Consider the following 15,533-nt stretch of genomic DNA (forward strand, 5'->3'; position numbering starts at 1 on the left):
TAGCTCCTAATTTTGCTACTCACACATCAAGCTTTATTTTTCTTCTCCCATCTATAATGTTCACTCCATGGGGCTTGCGACTTGCAGGCACGGGCATGGCTAACCCGGGGTCCCAGAGCTAAGTATGATCTATTTCAAAGCTTTTGGTCATACTTTTCTCTAACTCTTCCACTTCCTGCTTCTACCCTCATACTAACATTCTTCCTAATGAGGATTCTTTACTTAAAACTTTCCGTCTGTCTCTTTTCTTTCTTACTAACTCTAGGAGGAGGTCCTCCATTCTCCCTGAAGCTATTAGAGGACTCGATGACTAGGGGTGTTTCCTCCTCTTTCAACTAACCACTAATATCTATAGTAGTGGGCAGCAGCGTTACTTGTATTAACCTCCTGTAGCATATATGTTACAATACTGCGACGTGGAAGGCGAGGGGAAACCACCCCATAATATTCCCAAGTAAATGCAGCAATGGAAGTTAAAAATGAAATCAAGATTGGCGATGGAGCGTTCACTGAAGGAGTCATTCCCGGCAGGAGAAGTAATCGGGCTTCTCAGGTCGATAGCCAACGAAATCCTGGTACTCATTCAAAAATAATGACAAGAAATAAGCTGAATATTGGAAACATGGAATGCAAGAACACTACTAGAATAAGGTAAAAGAGAAAATGTGAAAAAAGAAATGGAAAGACTTGAAATAGACATTCTGGGCATTAGTTAGACGATATTGGAGGGACAGGGTAATTTCTGGAGTGGAGATTTTCGGATAATATATCAAGAACAAGAGAAGGGCCAGTCAGGTGTTGTAATAATGCTTCATAAAAATGTTGGAAAGTTAATCACTACAATAATTAACTATAGTGACAGAATCATGGCGATAAGCATTCAAAATGAACCAGTAAACCTCAATATTATAAGTCTACATACCAACATTACAACATAGCGATGAAGAAATAGAAGAAATTTATGAACAAATAGAAGAAATCTGGAGCAGCTTTAAAGACAGAGACAATACAATAATAATGGGAGATTGGAATGCTATAGTGGGAGAAGAGAGCAATGATAATGTTTCAGGAAGATTTGGTCTTGGAAGTAGGAATGAAAGAGGAAAGCAATTAATAGAATTTTGCACACAAAAACAGTTAGTTATAACAAATACACTACTTCAAGTTCCAAAAAGAAGAAGATACACTTGGAAAGCACCTAGGATTCAAACAGATATCAAATAGATTATATATTGGTCAAGAAAAGATACAGAAACCAAATAAAAAATTGCAAAAGCTATCCAGGTGCCGACATTAGTAGTGACCATAACCTTGTCTTAATGAAAACAGAACTGAAACATAGGAAACAAATCCAAATATACAAACCAATAAGATGGAACCTTGAAAAATTAAAGAGTAAAGAAGTAAAGAGAGGATACCAAGAGGCAACTGATCATAACATTCCAGAAAACATAAATAGTCAGAATAATATTGAAAACCAATGGATATGATTAGAGTTAATTACAAATTCATCAAATCAATTATTGAAAAATGCAGAAAAAGAAAAAAGAAAACATTGGATAACAGATGAAATATTTGGCCTTATGGATGAAAGAAGAAAATATAAAAATGCTGTTAAGAAGATGTAGCCAAATACAAATATCTTAAAAATCAAATTACAAGAAAATGTAGAGAAGCCAAAAAAGAATATCTGGAAGAACAGTGTAATAACATCGATGAATTATTTAAATAAGAAAGCATAGAGAAAGTCTATAAAGAAATTAACAAACTGACTTTCAAATTTAAGAAGAACAGCAAAAACAATGCTATAAAAGATGAAAATGGAAAATTACTAATAGAATCTGAGGATATATTAACGGAATGGAAGAATTATCTTGAAAATCTCTATAATGGCGACGAACTTGAGGTTGATATCAGCATAGGAAATCAAAATGGAGATAATCTAGGACCCCCAATAATGCGAGAAGAATTTGATAAAGCACTGTCCGAAATGAGTAAGGGAAAAAGTTCAGGTGTAGATAATATTCCTATAGAACTGCTACAAAATCTAGGTGATGAGACAAACATCTTACTCTATCAATGAATAGCCCAAATCAATTAATAGCTCTATCAATTAATAGCCCAAAATGATACAGGAGAAATACCAAGGGAGTTTATGAAATCAACCATAATACCAATACCAAAAAAGAATAATGCAAACAAATGCAGCCAATTTAGAACAATAGCTTTAATCTCACATGTTAGCAAAATTATTCAAAATAGAATTTATTCAAAAATAGATTGTCTATTGGATGAAGACTAATTTGGATTCAGAAAGAATAAAGGAACAAGAGAGGCAATACTCTGTTTAAGAACAATAATAGAGAGAAGATTAGACCTTAGTCAAAATACTTACAATTGCTTCCTTGATTTAGAGAAAGCGTTTGATAAAGTAAACCAGCAAACACTCCTAAAGTGTCTAACTAATTTCGGCATAGATTTGAGGGATAGGAAAATAATTTATCAAATTTACGAAGATCAAAATGGACGGAATAAAATCAATGATAAAAAGAAAATAATAAATATAAGGAGTGGAGTAAGACAAGGATGTATACTTTCAACACTTTTATTTAATTTATATATTTAAAAGGCCATTCAGGAAACTAAAGATAAAATAAATAGTGGCATAAAGATAAATGGTCAGCAAATCATGTGTATGAGATTTGCTGACGACATAGCAGATCTTGTAGAAGAAAACAGAAGAACGTCAAAAACAATGCTAGAATTACTAAATAATAACTTTCAAAAATATAAAATGAAAATCAACACAGATAAGGCTAAAATCATTGTTACAGGCAAACTCCCTATCAATATAGAGCATATAGACATCAGCGGGAAACAAATAAAACAAGTGAAAAGCTTTAAATATTTAGGAAGCCTAATAACAGAAGATGGCAGAACAAAAGAAGACATAAATTCAAGAATGAACAATGAAAAATCCCAATTCTCTAAGATGAAAAGCATTTTAACAGGAAACCTCAACCTACAATTGAAAAAAAAATTAGTAAAGACATTGATATGGAGCACTGTAAGGATGTGAAACCTGGATTCTAGGTAGAGAAGATGTACGAAAATTGGAGGCTTTCGAAATGTGGCGGTGGCGCTTTAAATCTATCAAAATTAGAAGGGATAGGTGGTTTGGACATATATTTCGACATGATAGACTTGTGAAAAGAATAACTGAAGGTAAAATAGAGGGGAAAAGAAGAAGAGGCAGACCAAGGAAAAGCTTTCTTAACCAAGTCAAAGACAGCACGGGTTTAAGGAGTTACCAGGAGGTTAAGAAGAAATCCAATGACAGAGCAGAATGGAGGAATTTGCTGATGAGCTACCAGTCCCAAGACTGATGCAACTGATGATCTATGCAACTTACAAAATCTACGTAAAATATTTCACGCAATAACATTACATAATCGTCAAGTCTGTATAGCATTAAATTATTCAATTAGCTATTTTTTTATTCTATTAGCATTCTACCGACGACAGCAACAACTGCAGCGTTTAATATGTTATCCGGGTATCGCCCATGACATTCACTGAATGTCATGGGCTATACCCGATAACATATTAAACACTTAAATGTGCTGTGTTACGTAATTAAATTGGAATTATTTCAGAGTTTTCATTACATAGTTATAATCATATTCGGAAACGTATTTGATCAACCCATTTCGCAGTTAAATTATCATCTGATCCGTTGAAATAACCGCAGGTATCACGAATTGAGAGTGAACGTTGCTCAATCTCCACACGTTTCAGATTATAAGTATTTCTTAAAGGACATTTCGGGCATCCTTCCGTCAGTAGTCATAAATCTCTCTCTCTCTCTCTCTCTCTCTCTCTCTCTCTCTCTCTCTCTCTCTCTCTCTCTCTCTCTCTCTCTCTCTCTCTCCCCTCTCTCTCTCTCTCCCTCTCTCTCTCACGAATCAAATGCTGACGACTGACAATTAGTCCTGGATTGCATAATCTTTGGTCTGTACACTTTTCGTATCTGTACGTTATTGTAATTATTCCGTTCAGTCGTCAGCTCTACACAGTGGGTAAATTGGAGATTAGTGATCTGGAGCATTAAATCAAAACACTGCATAATGTTCAGACTCACTGCATTCTTAACAACGTAATAGTGTGGTATCCATGCTGCAATCTCGAACTAGTTATAAATCAATGACATGGTTTATAACCATGGGATTTCCACTTACTTGTAATGGTCGTAGTCATCTGTGGGGTCACGTATAAAGTGGCCGCTCAGTGTATACCGTACACGTTTCGTACCTAGTAAGTCATATATTTTTGAAAACCCAAATGACAGCATCGCGAAGCTAGCATTAATATGTATTTACGTTTCATTCTTTCAACAGGAGGATTTGCTCTGGAAGAAGGTGATTGCCTGGCACTTAACGAGGCCGAATTCTTTCGTTATTCTCCAGGAGGTTATGATCCCAAAGAGGGTGTGAGCGCAGAACTATGTAAAAACAGATGTGGGTCTCACTTTTTGCCCTATGCAGGGGTTGTTGCAAATAAGCAATGTCTTTGCGCGGACAACCCTGAAGGTATGTTTTAATTTTATTATCAGTTTTAAATCTTTTTATTTCACAGATAGCCACACAATGACTGAATATGATTAATCTCCTTAACTTTTCTTTAAACTGTGTGAAGATCATTTTAAAATCTCTAAGTCTATACTAAAACTATTTGTATTCTCGGAGTTATCAACAGAATGAACATTGGCTATTTTCACTTTTTTCTTCAATTAGTAAGTTTATTGTAACTTACATGCAAATCATAATATTTAACGCTATTACTGTTAGAAACAAATGTTCCTAATTATTGATGTAAAGAATGCTAGTATAATCTTAACTGACATGCCAGCAATCCATACAGCACATATCCTCAGTGGCCATTTTAACAGGAACACCTCCCTATTTAGGAAAACAGATCGTTCCTAAAGACGTTGAGTCATGTGACTGCACTTTGCTATAATAAATCAGGAAGACAGGTATCCCGACTGTTCTGTACATTGTGCTAGATGCATCATTTGAGATGGTATGATTGACGTGCGAGTACGTCACAAACGTTTCTGGGATTTTCACGCACGACAGTGTTCAGGGTGTACCAGGAGTGGTGAAATAACCAGATAATTACAAGCAAACAGTAGCCCTATGGACGGAAACAGTTCATTGATTCACGAGGTCAAAGAAGAATGGCAAAGATAGTAAAACAGGAGGGCCACAACCAGTCAAATCACAGCTCGGTACAGTGATAATCAGAACTTCATCTCGAGTGCACAGTGCATCACACTCTCTCACGGATGGAGTACAGTAACAGACCCGAGTCTCAGTGACGTCAGCTAACAACTGGAATATGCGACTTCAGTAGACAGGTGATCACCAATGCCAGATAGCTGACGACTGGAAAGGTATCACCTGATCTGACGACCCAGTTTGCGCTGCATCATGATTACTTATAGCAGAGCAAGAATCATTGCAGCAACAACATAACACCATGGACCCTTCCTGCCAACTAGCAAGAGCTCGGGCTTATTATGGGGATGGGTGTAATTGCGTAGGGAATATTATCCTGACACCTGTTCACCTGGTGTCAGGTCCCCTGACACCAAGTGAACACCACCTGAATGCCACAGGCTCTCTTAGCATCGCTGCTGATCATGTCCACTAATTCATGACTGCAGTTAACTCAATGTCAAATGGATACTCCCAGCAAAACGATGCACCATGCTACAAAGCGTGTAGAGTGTTGAAGTGGTTCAAGGAACACGACAGCAAGTTTTCTTTACTTCAGTCGCAAGCTCAGTTCCTGGACCTCAATCCAATAGAGCACTTCTGTTTGGGAGGAGCAGTTTGCAGCAGCAACGTGACGGCATCGTCTGTGCAACAATTTCGCGATGTTGTCATTGTAAACGTATGCATACTTCATCAAACGCCACAGAGAATACAGACCGTTTTTATAGCAAAAAAACAAGGGGTTTTCCAACTCATTATTAAATGCTGTTTCTAATAAAGTGGCCGCTCGGTGTATATTTGAATTGTATGTTGGTTGTTGTTGTTATGGGTATGCATTTAATGGATATAATTAATCCTATAGGTTCGCTATGCATCCTGTAGCATTTACTTAATTAGCAGATGCTACTGGAAAGTAGTCACTGATACTTGAACATTAAATAGCTGCTTTATTCTCTTTATTGCAATATTCACGTAATAATTCGTAGATTTTTTTATTCACTGCCTATAATAATTTAATTAGTTTATTCTGAATTATATAACTATACGGTGGTTAATTTTTAGTTATAGCTTAAAATTCTTATAGCGCTGTAGCCATTTAGACGCACATTGAAGTGTTAAAGTCTGACCTTTGCTACTGTCATTCTTTGTTGAGTATACAGTAATTCTAATTAGCCTTCCGTTTACATTTATATACTGCTATCGACCCAATCGGATTATTTGAGTATCCCTTTCAATATTTCTGGATATGCATAGAAAGCGTTTGGTTCGTGTCTCTTTTTTATATATGCCAACTAGCGAAATATGATTATGTATGTGTTGCAGCCTGCTGGGGACCATTTATGAAGCTATACAGTATAAGCAGCAATAGCAATTGTTGTGGAATTCCTGAGGTTATTGACTGCATGTTTGGTTTACTCTCCTCATTATGATTTTAAGTATTTAGATTACCAGTGAATTTTTTGCAACTATTCGGTAGTTCCACGAACCGAAGCAATTAAAGGAAACCACAGTTCGTAGGTAATTATTGATATATTTCTTTTCGTTATTAATCGAAATATGTATTTTCTTGAGAAATATATTTATGCTTTAGTAAGCGCATACGATATCACCTCGGACTCAGATAACGAGTAGACACGAACATCATCGGGCTTTTAATAATTATTTTGTTCTATTTTTAGAATATTGCCCTGTAATGTGCACATTTAACGACGTAGTGAGGTAATGCCATTCATTATTCTCTATGGTCCATATTGTAACTTACATCGATAGATATTATTATTGGGGTGTGTACTCATAAAATTAGCATTTAACTTGAGTTATGAAATACTCAAGGCGTATTATAGATTCCCTTCTATTTCTGTTTTTTTTTATTGTTTATTTTATTGTTTTCTTTTTCTTGAAAAAATCCTGAGGTCATCTTAAATTCTAATTTTCATTCTGATTTTTTTTTGCTTTTATTCAAATCTATTTTTATGAAGTACATTATTTTAGCTGCGATGTAAAATATAAAATTACAATACATTTTTTCTACAATTAGTTTTTGAGATATTTCAAGATACAGACGAAGTACTTCAGAAGTACTTCAACTGTATCTTAAAACAGACCAGGTCTGTAAATTCCTTTTCGATGAGCAGTTGCATTCGTAATTATGCAAAATACGTCTTTCGATAGTATGGTTTATTACGAAGCATGTGTAAAAGCTGCGGTTTTGAAAGAACTCTCAAAAAACGGACTTTCACATGTGTTTAAGAAGTGGACGCAATGTTGGGGAAAATGCATTGCGTCTCACGGTAGTTACTTCGAAAAAGACCATGTAAATGATGACGATTAAAGGTAATCTGTTTTCTGTATAAATATAGTCTGATAACTTATTGAACAGCCTCCGTATATTAATCCTAATCGTATTGTTAATAGCAAAAGTATCGTTTGCATAATCAAGAAAATTGTACCTACATTCACTTGTATGTGAATTCAGCCAACTGCAGATTTTAATAATTATGATTACTGAAGTTAAAATAAATAAATTTATCTGGAAAAAATTTAATGTATTTTATTGGTGATATGTCCTGGAAGAATGGGAAGGGGAGGTTGAATTGAAATTAGTAACAGATGGGATAGAATATATATATATATATATATATATATATATATACATACAAAAGTCCTAATGGAGTGCGACATGTGTTTTAGTTTACAATTTAAACTAAAATTCCGAGAATGAATTTACTTTAGTGAAATTATAGCCATTGTTATCTCTGCCTGTTAACAGCGTATTAAAAAAATAAAAAAACATATTTTTAGGAAAGGTAAAAAAAAAGGTACTTTATAAATGTTTAAACTGTAGCTTAAGTTGATCAATCTAAGGATGCTAATAATTTATACTAGATCTAAGAACGAGCATAGCCCTAAGAACGAGCTCGGTGAGTAATTAAGAGTAGCGCCAAGGCATACCTAAAATTGGCATCGACAAGTGGTTACTTTAGGTGATATTTTTATTTGAAGCAAATAGCAATGTAGTAGAAATATGTCTCTACCAGGATTGATTTTATTTCCTTTGGAATGCTTAAAAAACACGGTCAAATCTGCTCGAGACAACGATTTCCATGGCTTTTTTTTTTCAACTGAAAATGGTAAAATGTAATGCTGCCTATTAGAATATGTACTGGGAAGTCAGGGAATGCATCCAAAAGATGTCACACCACAAAATAAATATTTAATAGAAATCAACGCTCAAAGTTTTTTTTTAAAAAACTCATCATATTTCGAGGCCATTTTTTGTTTTTAAATATATTTGCTTTGGTTTTTAGTTAGTCCGAGAGAAGCTGTTCATCTTTTTCGTTTCATATCCTGCAAGTAAAAGCACACACCAAACTGACGTGAAGAAAGAATTCCATCACGTATGACACTGTCAGTCAAAGAGCTTCCTCAGTTAGAAATATAATATGAAAGTGCATGCTTTGCCTGATGTTCAAATGTTCCCAAAATCCCCAGTTTTTTTTTTATGAAAAGCTAATTTTTTTCTGATTTAACATATTTTTTTTAAAAACAAGATACTCACAAAAACAAAAAAATGATAGTGAATATATATTAATCAAAAGCAAAATTATTGTATCCAAAACGTTTCAGTATTTGAATAAACTTTGTATCACAAACTGAAAAAGCTGAATAAGTGATTGTTTTAGCGCTGATTTGAGTTTTGAATTAAATTTTTTTTCTTATGATTTTCAAGTGAATTTTTAATTAAAATGCAATGTGTAATTGAGTTCTGAAGTGGTTAATTATTATTTTTATGTTTTAAGAGTCTCTAAAGGTTTTTTTTAATTTATTTTAAACTTTTCACATTTTGTTAAAGTATAATTTACAGTAGGTTTAGTTTTACATACATATTCTCTTGAAAAGGAAGGGAAATTAATACATTTTAGATACTGCTTACGGTAACAACGTCAAGAAACTGTTTTCTATTTGCTCGCTATGGCATTGTTTTTTTCTTGGATAAGAATAATCAAGGTAAGCCAACATGCACACAGTGTAATACATTGGCAATAATTATATTATAACGACACGACCACTATATAGAAAAGCAGTTTTTTTCCATCTGCTCCTGTATGAATGGATGTCCAAAGCATAGTCTGCCAATCCTGACTTGCTGTAATGACAGTAGCATATGTATTGCTTGTGATCTCCTAGGTGAACATTAACAGATCCCGTCGGTACATAGTAGCTCAGGGTTACCAATTTTAAGTGTGATTTGAACGTGGTGTGAAGATTATTTCTTAATAATTTAATTTAATTAGTGGATACATTAGCACAGTATTGATATAGAAATCAACTATAATGTCTGAATACTTTTATTGTGAATTTAATAAAGATTTAATTTTTTTATATAAATGTATAGGTGTTACCTGTGAGGATAGCAAGTGACTTGACTGTTGGACAAGTTTATAAGTGGGATTGATGTGTTATCAGCTATGGTGTGTAGGAAAATATTAGATTTGTGAATTTCTGAGACACAGTAAATACGAGGTGATTTAATCTGAAAGGGCTTCAGTTTCTTTTAATGATTGCTTTGGACAATAATTTATGAACTCTTCTATTTATCTATTTTCTAGAAAGCTAGTGCGCGCGCGCACACACACATACATTGGAAGATGCTTGCATTACGATAGCACCATCCATCATCTAGCCCAGGAGTACGGGCACCTTAGAGTTATTACTTGTTCTAGTAATGCAACTGCGGAACTCAAAATATCTTCGGTACACTTCTTTGGCCAATGGCTACAGCTACTAAAAAATACATTAAAAATAAATTGTTTTCATATTAACATTTTTATAAATTTATAAAATACATGTTCCTAACTACCTCCCCCCCCCCCTCTCTGAATAGAGAAGAACCAAATCACTACTATTATTTTCCATATATACGGGGTACATCTGAGAAGATAGCAAAATCACTAAAGAAGCAATCTTCACACCACTTTTCAAATCACATTTCAAACTAGCAACTTTGATCCTGTCACCAAAGTACGTACTCTGTCACATTCTGCAGTGTATAAAGAGTTCTGCGACAGCAACATGTCCTACTATGAATAGACAGAAGGATATGTTAAGGCAGCCTTGTATAACAACAGAAATACAACTGCTACCATCATTACGATAAATCAGGACTAGACAATGCCTTAGATACCCCCCCTCCCCTCTCACACGACCGCATGTAAGAAAACCAATGTGCTATATAGAATTAGTTAAAAGTCGAAAGTATTGTGAGACTCGGCAACAACTAAATACTTTTGAAATACTCGCCTAAACTCAGCGTTATTATTTGTCACATATTTGCTGTTTGTTGTGATAACAACAAACAGCAAATATGATTCAAATATGTTCGGATTATATACATTTAATGAATTTGAGTTAGACATTTAATTTACTGGACATAATTAGAATACACATGCCATATCGTTCAGTTTATATCTACAGAGTGAAACGAATGTTTCCGAAAAACTTGACATTAGGGTGAGTCTGTGCACTTCTGTACATAGAAACGATGCAAGGTGAACAATATGCATATTATGTTAATCAATTCTCATTGTTTTTTTTTTAATATCGTGATGTAGGCATATTTGGTATTATGTACATTGCAGTAGTTTAGTAATGACACTAACACTAAAAAGAAGGGAGAGGACTGCTTACAAAAGTCTAATCAAATTAATTTTATGCGAACAAGATAAGACTATATGCGACAACAAAAAAAAAGGGCTCGATTCCTCTGTAAGCGCCATACTTCTGTGGGAAAGTCAGCATTATATTTTGCAAACCTTTCCAGTACAAAATTTGAATTTAAAAACAAATCATGTTTTAAAATTCCAATTTCGTACAATAAAAGATAGTGTATGTGACAGTATTAATTTACGTTCTTCACATATAATGCAATTGTACTGTGTATTACGACAGAGGGAGAATTTGTACATACGCAGAAGCGTATACTTTCGAAATGCGTGCCGATTTAAATCTACAAATTTTAAACTTATAAATCTAAATAATACAACAGTGCAATCGCAAAGACTTCTGCTGTTGTATGTGCACTTATACTGTAATTTTATGAAAATATATAGTAATAATGTAATTCGGTTATAACTATGGAATATTTTTGCACTTAAAGCAATGTGATGTTATTAATGAAGTTGTTCTGTTTTTCATTTCATATAAAAGCATTTTTAAGTTTAATTAAAAGTTTTGATCAAAATAATCACATTTAGGCTCTCAATCCATTGATGTTACATGAAATAAGGTTTCAATCATTTTTGGAGAAGTATGTTCTTCGAATTTCTTGTCCTGTTAATTAGTATTCAGTGAACTGTTTATCAATAAATTTTGTTATATATAAATTCCTTTCCATGAATTATGTTTAATGAACTGTCTTTCGATTAATTAATTTTTGGATATTTTTCGGAAGATTTTCTGCTCTTCACACCATTCTAGCTATAGTACTTACATGCACCATGGCTTACATTTCTTCATGTGGAATAATTTTTGTTTCGTATTAGAACATAAAAAATTCTCCAACGCCTTTTACTCCCTTATCCCTACCTTTTGAAGACAAATAGTCAGTGATGTCTCTATCCTTCACAGACAGTGAACTGAGCTTATCAACGACCAAGGCTTTCAAGGGGAGAAGTTTGACAGGCAACTGACGCCATCTTGTTGCCCTAACCTCCCCCCCCTCAAAAAAAAACTCCTACAAAAGAAAGTTCCTCTGAGTCGTCGATTTTATAGAACCGATGGAGATCTTTCTCCGGCAGCCTAGCGCTATGGCAGAAAACCATTTCGATAGGGCTACACAGCACTTGTTTCAGAATTATATGATATATCACGTTTCTTTGTAAAGTACAGTGGATTAACCTTCGTTAGAATTACAAGGTAACTAAGCACTCATCACTGTTTGTATATTTGCAGTTGAAAGAATGCCAGCCGTCAACAAAGAGGACTGTCAGTCTCCAGATCAGCTAGTAACGTTTTACAAATCGTACATTGTGATTGAGATAACTGGATTGAAAATCACTCCTTCCGAATTCGTCATGAAGACTCAGACCGAAGTTTCATTCGACATTTCTACTGACACAGGAGAAAACTTAGAATTCAGCATCGACTTTGGTGATGGAAGTACTTTAATCACAAGAAACTTGACTAATCTTTGGCCTCACAAGTTTTATATTCCAGGAATATACAGAATCGCAGTGTCTGCTATTCCACTAGGAGCATTCGAGGTAAGAAAATTACATTAGTAATGCTCCTTGTTATTTCTATCATGTTAGATTACGAATTTTAAATAAACTATTGCAATGAGGGGATGTTGAACGTTTTCTTCTGAAATCAGTATATTTTGGATAAACAAAGCCATTTATATATGAGTAGCCTTCCCGAGCGCTATACTTTTACATTTTAGAAAGAAAATAAAGGAAGTATATTTACGTTTGCATCATTTTTTAGTGGTTATCGTATGTTTATAGGTTTCATGCGGTGAGCATGTGATTGACAAAGAGGACATGTTATTTTGGAAGGGAAGAATATTAATCGATATTGAATCATTATACAATACAAGAATTGGAGAGAAATAAGATGTCACATGGCCAGCCTGGTTGGCCGAGTGGTTAGTGTATCGGCTCACCAACCAAGGGGATGCAGGTTCGAATCCTGCCCAGGGCATGGGTGTTTGTGATTGTCTTGAGTGAAAAATACAGGCTGATCATCATCAAGAGGTCACGTGTTCCCGGTCGTTTGTCGAAGGTGGCAGAGAAGCTCTATCTGTAATTTCAAAGATGCAAAACTAAAAAAAATATACACTCTATATATAGACGAGATTGTTATTATTTAATAAATAGATTTTTCCACTAGGTGGGGGATCCCCTATCTTTAATATTACATAGAGAGTAGTTAGTGATTTATTATATTCGCTATTGGTGGGGTTAACTCAATTGGATAAAGCGAATAAGATTGTCCATTGTTATCGGCATGTCCATTCTCTTATACTAAAACTTTATCGTCTTAAATGTTTTCTTCCCGTAACTTCCCGATAAATGATTGTCAACAATCAAAAACAACAACAACCACAGCTGCAAAGTTGTCTTGAATGCTTTAACTTTCCTTTTAAGGCTACTCTAATGAAAAATGATTTTGCTTATGCTTGTTTATCGGAATCAACTTCCGATAAACAAGTATAAGGGACTTGCAGATGAGGTTTGCTTTCTATTGATTTAAGAATAAGTAAGTCAAATAACTGTTTGATTAATCTGGTATAGCCATATAAATGTTACTATTTCTTGTTTGTCTCGCTACCATCGCTACTAATCATCGATACCATGCAGTTTGTTCACTGTATATTCAAACTTGGAATGTTCTGTAGACTGTTTCCTGTCAGCCTAAATCAAATAATGCGAAAAACAAATTGTCGCTTGCTGAATAATATTTTTGAAATGACAACAAGCCACAAGCCTTACAAATTCAAGGAGCTATACTACCTCCCTCATTCAGAGTGGTTTTTAAACACATTATATACACAGTAGGATAGCGCCCACAATATGATGACTCGAAAATACATATAGCATCCCCTCGGCCATTCAGGAAGGGCTGTTATATTTGACTGCTTGGTTAGTCAGAACAAGTGTCCTTTTGAGAGTAGAACAAGGCTGAAAATTTAGTTGACACTTCTATCGGTTAACTAGTTCCGGGAGATTGGATGACAGGATTCTTCCGGTTTTGATTACTGTTTAGTGCTGAATTAATTTTCTTTTCTTTTTTTAACATAAAAGTATGCCAAAAGCATTGTTATTATCCGAGTCCCTTTCTGCATTGGGTCGAACATGTAGAAAGAGACTCAAATACGGATATATTTCTAAATGTAGTCAAATCGCTATTTCTTCAAGCAAAAATTACTATTTGAAGCGTCTTCAAAATTGTTATACGTATGGTATTGCTGTAATTGTCATATGACGGTAGAATTTTACGAACCGTAGTAGCATACTCTCTTTAATTTGAATTATCGCGGTGTTCTAATCTAATCTAATCCTGTGACCTCAAGAAGGTTGCAGCTGATGAACAGTCCTCTCCCATGTCTCTCTATCTCTTGCTTCTGTAAGATTCTTGCCCGTCCAATCTTTGATGTTGCCTTTCCATTGCAGTCGGGGTCTTCCTCTCATTCCCTCCACTATCCCCTGCAATACTATTCTGAAAAGCTCTCCAGAAGAACCCCTCATCAAATGTCCTGCAAACGCTATTTTTCTTCTTTGGATACTAGCCATATAGTCTCTTTTCATTTTGAATCTTTTAAGAATCTCTTCAGTGCTCACTCTTTCAGTCCAGCTGATACGATCCATTTTTCACAAGCACCACATTTCAAATGCATTCAATCGGTCACTCATCTCCTTATTGGTCGTCCAGGACTCACATCCATACGTCCCAACGCTCCAGATCATTGTCTTGAGGATTCTTACTTTTAACTGTTTGTTCAGATTTCTGTTTCCTAATATGTGATATATTTGGAAAAATGCTGCTTTTACTTTTTTAATTCTGTTCTTAATTTCATAATTCATAAGATCTATTGCCTTCTGTTATCCAACTCCCAAGGTATTCAAAACTTTTTACATTTTCTATTCTCTGTCCGTTCAAAGTCATTTCCATCGCATCATTTCCTTTCCTTGAAATCTTCATCACTTTTGTCTTCTGAATGTTTATTTGCATTTTATATCTCTCATTTCCAACCCTGTTCAGTCTTTTCAAAATTCTTTGCAAGCCTTCCTCTGTTTGGTTTATAAGTACAATATCATCTGCATATATTATATTATTTATCAGATGTCCGTTTATCTTTATTCCATCTTTCAGATCTTCCAAGGCCTCCCTTATCATCCATTCACTATAGACATTAAAAAGGAGTGGGGACATCCCACGCCCTTTCCTCATACCCTTTCTTATGGGGGATCCATTCATTATCCTCTCCTTCAAATCTGACCTTGGCTTCTTGAGTTTTGTATATTCTGAACAGAATTCTCATAATATTTTTATCTATTCCTATTTTATGCAAAATATCAAATAAAACAGGGTGATTAACATTATCGAAAGCTTTTTCGTAATCCACAAAGCATAGATATAAATCTTTATTGCACTCGATCATTCCCCCAATATCCGTAGTGTTGCGATAGCTTCTCTGGTTCCCCTGTTTCTCCTGAAGCCAAACTGTGCTTCATTTAATTCCCTCTCTATCGT

At 34.7% G+C, this 15,533-nt stretch overlaps 1 protein-coding gene across 1 annotated transcript in view; it reads left to right on the plus strand.

The window, feature by feature from the left end:
• Nucleotides 1–4,369: 4,369 nt before the first annotated feature.
• Nucleotides 4,370–15,533, plus strand: part of LOC150099839 (polycystin-1-like) — a 94,038-nt gene continuing 82,874 nt past the window's right edge. Inside the window, exons 1-2 of the mRNA XM_090403501.1 lie at nt 4,370–4,589; nt 12,231–12,541. Of these exons, the coding sequence (XP_090259627.1) occupies nt 4,370–4,589; nt 12,231–12,541 (531 nt within the window). The remainder of the gene's footprint in view (nt 4,590–12,230; nt 12,542–15,533) is intronic.

Source organism: Typopeltis vanoorti, chromosome 14 (genome assembly GCF_054136105.1).
Source record: "Typopeltis vanoorti isolate ZY-2024b chromosome 14, IOZ_Tvanoo_1.0, whole genome shotgun sequence".
Taxonomy (NCBI): domain Eukaryota; kingdom Metazoa; phylum Arthropoda; class Arachnida; order Uropygi; family Thelyphonidae; genus Typopeltis; species Typopeltis vanoorti.